We start from the raw sequence: 12242 nt of genomic DNA, 5'->3' as shown, positions 1-12242 counted from the left end.
TTATTATCTCTTATTTTGATTTTTTTTTTTAATTAAATATCTATATATATATATATATAGAGGTAATATTTGGCATATTTTTTATTAATTTAATTTTGCATTACCCACATTATTCAAATATTTAAAAAAATAATAATAATAATTAAAATGTTAGCATTGAACGGTTTTAGATACATATTTTAAAATATCGTATAAATTTTAGTGGTGATTGAAAATAAATTAAATATTAAAATGGAAAATGATGGGTCAACGGTCAACGCATGGATTAATTAAAAATACAAAAATACCCTCTAATTCTTTGTCATATGTTTTGGTGAATCTGTTTCAGAAGTTGATGGTGTGATATTCTATCTTTTGTAATTGATGAACTAGAAAAATTACAAATTTCTCTTGTGGACTTTGCGAACCCCACATTATTACTCGCACCGAGACGCATGGCAAAGAACCTTTTTGAGGTGATTGGTGAAGCTTGGAAGCAAGCAAGCCACCTGACCGGACTCACCGTTGTTGGTTGAATCCCCATTATCGTCAATTCGAGGCTGTTTCAGTTAATTTCTGTTCTGAAAGTTAATGGTTTGATCTCATACTTTCATCGTTAACCCTACAAGTCAAGATGTGTGGTAAGGAAATTTTTCGAGAACCAAACAGCGAGTTTTGGAGTAATCGCTATAGGTTGATTGATGGAAGACCTCGACAACCAATCTTGCTTTGTATCTCGAGATAGCTTTATCGGAGTTACGTTTCATCTTAAACACTCGTTTAGGACTAATGACCTTATTTTTAAAAAGTACAAAAATTGAATATGAAGGATCGTTTTTCAATAAGGGATCGTCGATTCATTGAAAATGTGGTGCCCACAAAAATCCAAATCTATTTCTTCTATAACGTGTTAAAAGATTGTCACTGACCTAATAACTGTAGAGTCCGTCTATACGAACATAAAAGAATGCAAATGAAAGAAAGATGACTCGAACTTTGTCATTGTAAGGTTCTATGTATGGTTACCCTCTTATACGCTAAATGGTTCATTTTAACATCATCTACAACAGTAAACACGCCACTTCTAAACGTCGTAATTATGTTTTAAAGCTAAATAATCTTTATAAGTGAGCTTTATTGTATAAACATTTAAGAGCACGTTTGACAATAAAACTTAGCATCGAAAAGCTCGGTGTTCAGTCAAGTAAACATCAATTGAATACGTGGGGAACATTCCACGAGCATTAGTAGCATTATAGATACGTGATAACAGAAACACAAACAATCAAAAGTCCTATAGATTAAAACATATGAAACTATTACTATTCTATAAAATCGGAAAAAGTAAAGGAAGAACCTCTCATAATAACGGGTAGCATATGATTATTAATTGGTAGAGGTAAAAAATAAAGTTAATGAAAGCTCGTGTTCAAAATGAATAATATTAGGCACCCAACTTTATCCATATACTATAAACTCTTTAGGTTATTACTTGAACACTATCATTTTGTATGTCAACCACATATGGTTCAATATTTCATTAATAACCTTAGATTACTGTGTCTAGGGCATACTCTATACCCAACATGTTCTTTTACTTGACTCAGAGAAGATGAGACATGTTTTGTAATCCTAGACACTGTAGGGGCTTGGTCGTGGTACAATAATTCATACATATAATATACATATAAAACCGAATGCTCTGTTCTTAAAGGATTTCATATTTTCAAACAACGAATGCGCAACTTTGAAGTCGGGTGCGGACCTAACCAGCCGAGTACCCGTCCGTCGCCTTCCCTCCCTCCGCCTATTGTCTCACACCTTCTCTGAGAACGAACCAGAAAACAACAGAGAGCGAGACATTTACAAGCCTCAGTTCGATGTGCAGTTAACGAACACCACCGTCGAAATTCTCTTCCGCCTCTCAATTTCCCTCTCATTCGATTTGGTTTCCATCGACAAACGGTTATGTCCCTCCGTTTTTGCTTCCAGCTGTTCGGTTCTTTAATTTCTCATTGAGCAACCCTAAATTCGTCGAACGGTCATTGAAATTCCATGGACGAGGGAATTTTTAGCGGCGGCGCCGGTGTTGGAACTCGCACTGTCAATGGTGGTTCCGGCGATACGTCGAGAGCTTCTTCTTCGTTACTAAAATCGGGGGACCGGAAAATGTTCACTGTGGAGCTCCGACCTGGAGAGACCACCATAGTTTCGTGGAAGAAGCTTGTCAAAGACGCCAACAAGGTTAATGGACTCAACACTGTGCCTGAGCCTCCAGCCAACCCCAACCCTGCCGTCGAGTGCCCCATTGATCCGGTGAGGATTTTGTTTCACTGTAAATGTATTATATGTATAATGCGTTTTATTTCTTGTTAAAGTGTGATTGGAATTTATAAAAGCATGTTTTGGTTCTGGCATTGCGTCGATCATTTAACACTTCAGTTCGATAGTTTATTCCTTGCACTTTTATTAGGGAGAAAGCGTAGATACAACTTCAAGTATCCAAACAATATGGCGAATGATCCTTCAAGCAAGATTCTTGAAGTGGCCCAGAGTACTTCTTTAATACTTTGGATGGGCGGTGCGTTAGAACTTTAATGGGTCCATTTTTCACATGAAAATGGAAAAAAAAAAAAAAAAGAGATGTAGAACTTGAGTTGGTCTATGCTATGAGCTTCAAGTCGTTTTGATGCAGTGTCTAGAAAGTGTTAATTATCCGAGCTAATGCAAAGAGCCTTGAACAATATATATAAAATAAATATGTATATTGAAAAAAAAAAAAAGAGATGCTCATTTGATAGGCTTTTCCTCGGCTTTAGGGTTACCTATGATCATTAGCATGGCCATTTAATTATTTATGCATATTTCAAAATTTTGCGCACAGGTATTTTATATTTCAACTGTTTTTCCATTCATAATGTATTTTAAACACAGTGTCATAACTGAAAGGCAAATTCTGGAGCATGAAATCATTAACATGTGTTAAAATATATACTAGAACACACACATATGTTTAATGTTCTCATAGGTGTTGTAGGTGTCATCTTATTACTGTACTTTCTCTAGAAAAGGGCTCATAGCCGTGTATATCCTCAATATGTATTTCCCTTTTCCTCCTATTGTTTCTATCAAAGAAAATGGTCTGTTGGCCTATCTACATTTTGATACGTTTAGAGCTTGTGTAGTTCATGTTGTCTGTATGTTTTGTTAATATCCATATCCATTATTTTTAGATGTCCAATGCTATATTTTATTCAGGATCTAGGGGTTGGTCTATAAAGTAACTGGAGAAAATGTTCTATAAATCCTGAAGTACTTGTCTTTCTATTTTCCATTAGGGACAACCAATTGAAGAAGAAATGAAAGATGCAACGGCACCAAATCGTTTTAACGCTGTTATTGAGAAGATTGAACGCCTATATATGGTACTTTTGTTTCTTCCTAACACTATTAGTGTTTGTTTTTCAATTAATTGGTGATATAATAGAAGGATCATGAGATATTTCAATTTCATGGTTTCTAACTGGGCAATTAAAATCTTGTAGGGTAAGGATAGTAGTGACGAGGAAGATTTAATTCCATATGATGATCAGTATGATACAGAGGATTCATTCATTGATGATGCTGAGTTGGTTGGTTTATTTCTGTTGCTCGTGTGGTCTTATTTGTCCTTTCTGCAATCTAAATTACAATTTATTTTTTGGTGACTATTGTTGACTACTTGTCTGCAGGATGAATATTTTGAAGTTGATGACTCGGCCATAAAACATGATGGATTTTTCGTTAATAGGGGGAAATTGGAGCGCATGTGAGTTTCTGACCCTTGACCTTTTTCCTTCTCTTCAGTTTTACAATTTGTCAGTATTCATGTTAGCTAAGTTGTTAAGTCAACTATTTTTTTGGGTTCTCTATTGCTCGAGTGGTTGGTGATATTTTGTGCCATTGTGATCTTCTATCGGTGAAATTTATTATGGCTGCTTAAAGTTACGATTCCTACCATGCTTTTATTATGTTAAAATGTTACTATGGACTTGGTATGTGTTGATCCTTTCAATCTTATATATGAGTATGTACTTCTCGTTGTTGGTATGCTATAGGTGTTTGATCTCATATGATAGTGGAGGAAACTACAATGAAATTTATGAGTATGTTTTATCTAGCTATGTGCTATTATGAACTAGGTTCTTGGTATAAATGGTTTTTTATATCTATGGACAATTGCCACCATCAATTTTTTTGATAAAAATACTTTTATTGAGAAAAAAAAAGAAAAAAAAGCTCAGGCAAAAAATCAATTGAGTAACTACNGGAGGATAGGTGACTACTGACTGTTATATATTGAAATTAGTTTAGAGGTATTGGGAATTCTAGTCTGGAACGAGCTCAGCTTTTGGACTCTTTTAACAAATATGCACCTCATGGTTTTGTTTTGTTTTGCCTTTTTATTTCACCTTTTTAACGAGTAATATTACAAAAATTTTAAATATTTTAATTCTCTATTTATCTAGTTGTGGGTGTGTGGTTTTCGCATCATGCTTACAAGAATAACTTATTCTATACTTTGAATATTTAATTTTAGACTTTCATTTTTTAGTTTACTTTTTGGAATTTTCTATGCTTATCTTTACTTATTTTCTTTTAAAAGTAGTGAACCGTCTGGACAACCTAATCAACAGTTGAAGAAAAGACGCAGAAAAGATTTAGAGAAAGGTCATCCTGAAAACCATGATGGTCGTTCATCAAATAAGCATACAAAAGTGGGAAAGACAACTACGGGAAAGAGTGCACTGATGGTTGCAAAAAGTTTTTCTAATCTGTCTCAAAACATGGCGATTACGCATGAACGTCTTGAAGATGAAAAATTTCAGAATCAATTGAATACACCTGAACATTGTTCCAAAAAAAAATCTGGTGATACAAAAATGATGTTGGACCCTTCTCCTTCTTCCAAAATTTATAATGGCAATACAGTTACATCTGTAGCAGAAGCGAAGGACACTGATCCTCCAAAGCCTGGGGTCTTCCCATCCAAGAACCTTGGTAGCAAATCAAAAGAGTCATGTGGAACAGCTGATTCTTTACAACAGAACATACTTGAGAAAAGTGCACATGTGCCATCCCAACCTGGGAGACCATTGAATAGCAGAGATGAGATAGATGAGATAGATTCGTCGATTCAGATGAAAGAGAAACATGGCATTCGTGAATTCCCAGACGTTAATCTGCCAGAGGGCAAGTATTCCATGCAAACAGCAGTAAGTTTTCTAAATCAATTAAACTGATGATCATTCACCACGAAGTACTGATTCCACCATTCTTTGTGAAAATGAATCATTTTCTTCAATAGTCTATGACAAACTTTCTGTTTGAATTGTTCATCAATTGAATTCCGTTTGACTCCCCTCTGAAGTTGGGATGGATGTTTGTGATTTATGCCACTGCACTTCTTCGTTAAATGTATAAGTTTTATTGAGAAGGTTAATGTCTTTCGTTTTTTTAATAGAAAAGGAATTTGTTTCTGTCCCTCTGTTAATAGAAATAAGATTTGTGGTTTGATGGATGAAAAATTTCTTCAACTTTCCCAACTAAGGGTTGGTTTGTTCCATACTCAATTCTATACAAATTTAAGCATGACGTGTTTATTCACTGGAAGGAGAAGGAAAAGTCTGAGGGGGGTGCTTTTGGAGGCTAGTTAGTTTTTGATGAGTAGGTGACCTGTGTTTGGATAAATTGATGATACACGAGATATATGTTATTCTCTGTTTAATTTCTTGGAAATGGGCTAGCTAGCAAGGTGCCTTTTGGTATGGGGTTTGTATCGTTTATTAATTGTTTTTGGTACGTTTTTCTTAATTAAATTCGATGCAAATTTCTGAACTTCCATTCAATTTTCGTATTGGTCTTTAGACTCTATTGTTTTGATATGAGTTTTATCTTTGGTGAATATCATAATTATTTCTTATTGTTACTTCTTTCAAAGTAATTTTGAAAATTTGACCAAAATTGAAGTTTTGGTATTTCTTGAAAAATATACTGGACATAGGAATTTGATTTTTGACTTGGTCTGAAAATTTTGAGTACCATAGTTCTCACTTGATTACCTAGGGTTCACTTCTTTGATGCTATAACACATGGGAGATTCATTTCTTGCATAGTGGCATGTCTATATGGTAACTAATAATTTTTTTAGGCTTCTCTTAGTGGCATGTCATAATTTTTTTAGGCTTCTCTTAGCCACTCGACTTGAAGCAGACACTCATCAAAGCCAGCCACTCGACTTAGCTTTGAGTGCACACCTTTTTTTTTAAATGCTTTTTAATACAATGCTCATAGAGGACATGGGCGTTGAGTAACAGCTAGCATCTCTCTTTCATGTGTAATGCCTTATAAAAAATATATTTTTGATTAGTTCAATCCCTGCATTTGAGTAAGTTGCTTTGGATGTTCTTGATCTGATATCCTATTGTTTTCAGTAGTATGCGGCTATAAAATGAATCTACTGCTGTTTGTCCCTCTTTCCTACGTGTCTGTTAGGGCTGAGGGGCACAATGTAGAAACTTTATATTTTTGGTTGTTTTGTGTTATTATTGCACTTTGGACATTTTAGTTATTTATCATCTCTATCTTAGCTTCAAATTGTTGTGTCACCATGCAGAAAACACCAAATGTGCACAAAAAGGATGGATCTAGTGTTAGACCAAAAAGCTCCTTGCTAGAAAAAGCTATAAGAGAGTTAGAGAAGATGGTTGCAGAATGTAAGCTTCATTTTCTTTTTCTATTTCTATTTTTTAATTCACGTATGGGGACTTTTTGTAATCTATTTAATTATTCTTTTAATGTAAAAATGTTGCAATGTTAGAGTGAAGTCAAAGAGTTTCATAGAAAGACAAACTTTTACTAAACTCTTCGACAATGTTGTTTACCATGCTATTTCTTGGTGTAAATTTTACTTCCTATAGTCATACCTCCATCATTGTTAATTGAGAAATTCTTTTGCAAGCATTATGGATAACACATCCCTTTTGTAAATTTAAAAAATCAATGAAATTGTTTCTTATAAAAAGAGAATGTTGCAGCTAGGCCACCGCTTACGGAAAATCCAGAGGCAGACAATTCATCTCAGGCTATAAAAAGGAGATTGCCTAGAGAAATCAAACTCAAGCTTGCTAAAGTTGCCAGATTAGCGGTATGATGGTCTGATGTTAATTTGTTATTAGTTGTTTTCTATCAAAAAATTTATTAGCTGTTTGATGTCAATGAGACTTGCTGCGTGGATGGAACTGCTGCTAGGGATGTAAATAATTTTTCCCTCAGTTTGACGTTGGTCTCCCTTTCAGACGCTAAGTGGAATGCTTTGGGCTATTCTTTTGATTATGGGGAAAAGGAGAAATGTTAAATTTTTTAATATAAGTAGGAAAGTGCAATGGGGAAACATGGAATGTAGTTGTTGTTCAATATTTATAGCTTGTTGGCATCTTCCAACAATTTTTGTAGCTATCTTCTTTGTTTTTTCAACTCGTTGGCCATTTGTTCCTGAGTCCCATCGTACATTCTTTTTCTTAGTAACCAAGTTTGAATGAATTGCCTATGATCAATAATTGAAAAGTTTCTTTCTATTTTATATTGAATACTGAAAGGATTCTAACTCTGTTAGTTATTTAACAGGCAAGCCATGGGAAATTGTCAAAGGGGTTGATTAACCGACTTATGAGTATTCTTGGTCACTTGATACAACTGCGAACTTTGAAGGTATTACCTTCCATTATTAATATAAAGATATAATGCTTATAATTTCTTTCCCTTTTCTGATTCCTCCTTTTACGCTTGGGGACTCCTCATTCCTAAGGCCGTTAAGTTATTCTCTTTTTGGTCATTAACATATATCTTTCATCATTTCTCATAAAAAGAAAAATTATTTCCCTTTTGTAATTCTGCAATGTTAGTTTTTCTTTTACATCAAATCCATGCATATTGTGAAGTAATGTTATCTTTGACATTTTCTTTTTGGAAAAAGATTATCTGACATTTTTCTATCCCGTTATTTGTTTATTTATTTTTTACTTGGAGTTCAGTTTATCATTGGTCTGGACACTAGGGTCCGAACTTTTTAGAATATCACATCGGTGCTAGCAACATTTTCGATTTAACTTCAAGACCTTTGCTTTCCTGATCAATAATTTGCTAGCTTTAATGTGCATTGCCTTTTTTTTTTTTTTTTTTTTTTTTTTCACAAGGAAGTGGATGAGTTGCATCTGTAAGTTTTAACTCCCTGTTATTGTCTATGTAACTATACAGCATATTTTGTGATGATGTTGAAGAGGGCTATATATTTTGTGCTGTGTATCAGCTTTGTAGTTTATATTTTTGTGTCACAAATCTAGATTTTAATGGTATTTGTAGTTATAAAAAAAGAAAAAAAGAGAGAGAGAGAGAGAGAGAGAGAGAGAGAGAGAGAGAGAGAGAGAAGATTTTAATGGAATTTGTAAACTCGGTATAGAAAAATTCTGTTCTATCCGTTTTTTCTTTTATTCTGTGGAAACTTACTCCTATCATATTTTCAACTTGATTCTATATTATTTTGCTGCCTATTGATCTTTTTCATATTTGTACATGTAATGTCCTATTATAGAGAAATTTAAAACTCATGGTCAACATGGGTATCTCAGTAAACGAGGAGAAGGATGATAGGTTCCGACAGATAAAGAAAGAAGTTATCGAGATGATTAAACTCCGCCCTTTGTCCATGGAGTCTAAGGTATTATATTCTAAAACCTTCTTTACTTCTCTTTCCTAGGTCTGCCACGCATAACACATTGCTCCAAAGATGTTTGTTTGGCATGCGGGCTGGTAAAGTTTAATCATTTCACCCTATCTTACCTCTATCGTTTAGCCAAATTTATATTTTATACATGCATAGATATTTTGTGTTAAGAAACAAACCTTTCATCAAAAGAAGAAGAAATGACAAAAGGGGGAGATGCTGATCACCTAAACAACCAAGGAGACGGAGATTTGACTTAAGCACATAAATGCATAAACTTGTTGATTTTGATTTTTTTGTGTTGTATATACATATATTTTTAAATTACAAAATTATGAAATGAGAATCCTATTCATAGGATTACAAATAAATAATAATAAAAAAAAGTTTCCAATGGGCTATAAGAGAGCTTAAACCATATTTTTTTTAAAAAAAATTGTTGTATAAAAATGGTATATATATATTTTAAAAATATGTACTTTAGTAAATGTGTCACTGTGTTTGCATTCTAGATTTTAAAAAAAATTATGTCACCGTGTCTTTATCGCGTCGTATTCATGCTTATTAGGTGTCCCTCATGTATTAAGAAAGTAGTCCAATTGGTGTTCTCTGGTTTTAGACATATTGGACATAAACTTTATTTTAAATTAGTTTTGGAAAATAGATTGGCACAATTTAACTCATCTAGGAGGACTCCACAAGAATTGGTATATTATCTGGGATAGTTACAAGGTTTAGAGCTCCATAATTGGCACTGAACCTCTAGTTCCTCTGACTGAGCATACTGGACTGGGGTAAGGGCAGGTGTTTCGTGCGATCCTTAAGATATCTGGTATCCCTGACCAAGCATCCAATCGTCCTATCTTGAATAATGAGCAAAAGATACGATTGAATATTACAGCTATTGTACTTGATTTTAACGTTATAGCATGATTCCTAACGGACTTATGGTTGGAGGAAGGCTTGCAAGAGGTAGAAATACATCGGCTAATCATTGTAAAACCCATCGACATTCTCCTCCGTGCTCAATTTTTTGGTGCCATTGCAACTTACTTTAACTTTGATCACAATGAGTTTTTATCAGGATTCTGCCCGCAAGGAAACTGGTGACCTTTTAAAATGGTCTCCTCTTGTAAATTCTATCGTCGGCTTAACTATCCCCAGTTTCTGCATAGTAATTTAAAGTGACGTACATTAACTTCAACCTTTACTAGCCCCAATGGTTACATAATTATCATTTTTAGAAATGATTCCGCAGACGTATTGAACAATCCCTTTATTTTATTCTAGTATAGATCATAATCCTATTCGGCTATTTTATATAGTTTTGGGTTTCTGGAATATTTAATTTTAATTGGCAACCTTTAAGGTTGACATGATCAGTAACCTTCCTTATAGACGGAAGGCTTGAATTCCTGCCCTCACTTCTGTAATGTTATATTTCTAAAAGATATATCTAAGTTTAATTATACTTTATTCTTTTGGCCTTGAAGATGATTCACTTTAAATGGTTGTTAATATAGTATCAAATATCTTTCAGGCAATCGAACAACAAGGTGGAGCACCTCACGTTATCCGTGAACTTGTTTCGGAAGAAAAAGGAGTTCCGAGAAAAAAGTTTGTTATGGATCCTTCATTGGAGGACAAGATTTGTGATCTTTACGATCTGTTTGTTGATGTACTGATTCACATTCTGAGTGACGTTCAAATGTTTTCTTTTCTGATTGGCTTTAAACTTTCTTACGCCTCTATTTCTTTGTGATTCTAGGGACTGGATGAGGATGCTGGTCCACAAATCAGAAAGTTGTACGCTGAGGTAGTTGCTCTCTCCTTTATTCTTAAATTTCTCAATCTGCTATTTACATCCAATTGCTGCCTCCATCATTTTGGGGAGGTGCTACGATGATATTAGCAAGCGGTCACAAAACACATCACAAAAGCAGTCAGTTCGTATATTTTTCATGGATACTTATTGTCAGTTAAGATCAATGGAACAGTTTCTTATATAAAAAGAAGGTTTTTGCTTAACTACTACTGCACACGCTTACTTTGCGTCAGATTTATTAATTGACAGTCTTTTTTATCAGTTGTGTAGGATCTCTCAATTTTTTCTGAAGTTCCTTTCAATATAATGCAAATCTTCTTCTTGTCAATATCATAGTTTTTAAACTCGTGCAACATTAATCTGCGTCATTGACTATCATCTCTTCAGCTTGCAGAATTGTGGCCAAATGGGTTCATGGATAATCATGGGATCAAACGTGCGATATGTAGGGCAAAAGAGAGGCGGGGAGCGTTGCATGGCAGACATAAGGTGCTGGTACTCTCCCGTATTTTTCGTTCCCTACTTAATTTATCAGGAATTTTGCTGAAGTTCTACTTTCTGATAATTGATATGGAAGTGAAACACTCGACTCTTATTAGGAATGTACACTCATCCCCTTGAGTTGATATTCTATCGATTTAAGATCACGGTTTCTGGATTAATATATTGGTTGTCCCTTGTGATGTTTTCTTTATGCACTCATTCAATTTTGTAGGACCAAGAGAGAGTCAAGAGGAAAAAGATATTACCACCTGGAGTAGATGAGACCATTAGAACTGAGGTCGGTTCAGTTACTCAGCCACAGTACGCCCGAGAGCGATTAGCCTCGGAATCAGGTTTACAGCCATCCCTAGCAACCAAGCCTGCATCTGTTTCGACAGTTACAATGGCCCAGCTACCGAATCCTTCCATGAGTGTTGAAAATTTAGACAGGCTAAAATCCGAGAAGTTGAAGGGAAGCTCAAGCAGTTCCTACGATGATACGAGAATGTTTGATGGTGCGTTAACCAAGAAAAAGACAAAGAGAAAGGCAGAGCTGGAGTTTGATGAAACTCATAATCGACCCGAAAAGGCGTCAATCCAATATGGAGATGAAAGACAGAAGTCCACGAACAAGCCTACCGCCAGTCTTCCTCTTAAGGCAAACACTCAATCAGCTGCTCCTAAAAGTCTGGAACAGTCGAGCTAACATGATACTACTTCTCATGAGTCTAATCTACACCATAATAATTTCCATCACACATCGCCACTCCACTCCATCCCACAGAATTTCTCCCCCCCNNNNCCCCTCCTTTCTCTTACTCGGGTTTCATTTATCGACCCGCGAAAAGCCGAAAAGAAGAAGCCATTTTTGTAATTACATGATCGATTGTGCATGGGGCTTTCTGAATTAGAAATGTATCTTAAAGTAGGGAGAGCTGAAGTGCAATTTTACTTGCCAAGTAGTCAATTTGAAGGCCCTCTTTTTTCAACTCTTGAGGTTCAAATTATTTGTTTTTCCTAGCTAACGTTCTTTTACTTTGATGTTGATAATAGCTTCTATGGCAGTTTTAAAGCTCGAAACTCACATGTCCGATGTTTGCCGAGCGTCTGGGATCATCAAGAAAGCTACTCGCACCGAATAATTCTTAAGGTTTGATCAATTAGTCTACACTAATTAAGTTTACGCTTTTAATT

General features: G+C 34.9%; 1 protein-coding gene across 3 annotated transcripts; it reads left to right on the top strand.

Annotated features, from left to right (window-relative positions):
• The first annotated feature begins 1695 nt into the window (after window positions 1-1695).
• LOC111809216 (ubinuclein-1-like) lies at window positions 1696-11840 on the top strand. 3 transcript variants are annotated; one of them, XM_023695610.1, is made up of 13 exons: window positions 1696-2295; window positions 3318-3404; window positions 3525-3611; window positions 3711-3787; window positions 4625-5234; window positions 6635-6734; window positions 7056-7165; window positions 7645-7728; window positions 8609-8734; window positions 10281-10418; window positions 10509-10556; window positions 10953-11054; window positions 11281-11840. In XM_023695610.1, exons 1-13 carry the CDS (start codon window positions 2035-2037, stop codon window positions 11752-11754), a joined length of 2304 nt encoding a protein of 767 aa, XP_023551378.1. In that variant the 5' UTR covers window positions 1696-2034; the 3' UTR covers window positions 11755-11840. The 3 variants fall into 3 exon arrangements, with proteins under 3 accessions (XP_023551378.1, XP_023551380.1, XP_023551379.1); XM_023695612.1 differs by having other exon boundaries at window positions 10960-11054; window positions 11281-11454; XM_023695611.1 differs by having other exon boundaries at window positions 1697-2295; window positions 4628-5234.
• The last annotated feature ends 402 nt before the right edge of the window (window positions 11841-12242 follow it).

The sequence above is a fragment of the Cucurbita pepo genome, chromosome LG13 (genome assembly GCF_002806865.2).
Source record: "Cucurbita pepo subsp. pepo cultivar mu-cu-16 chromosome LG13, ASM280686v2, whole genome shotgun sequence".
Taxonomy (NCBI): Eukaryota; Viridiplantae; Streptophyta; class Magnoliopsida; order Cucurbitales; family Cucurbitaceae; genus Cucurbita; species Cucurbita pepo.
This window is presented reverse-complemented; position numbering and strand designations above follow the sequence as displayed.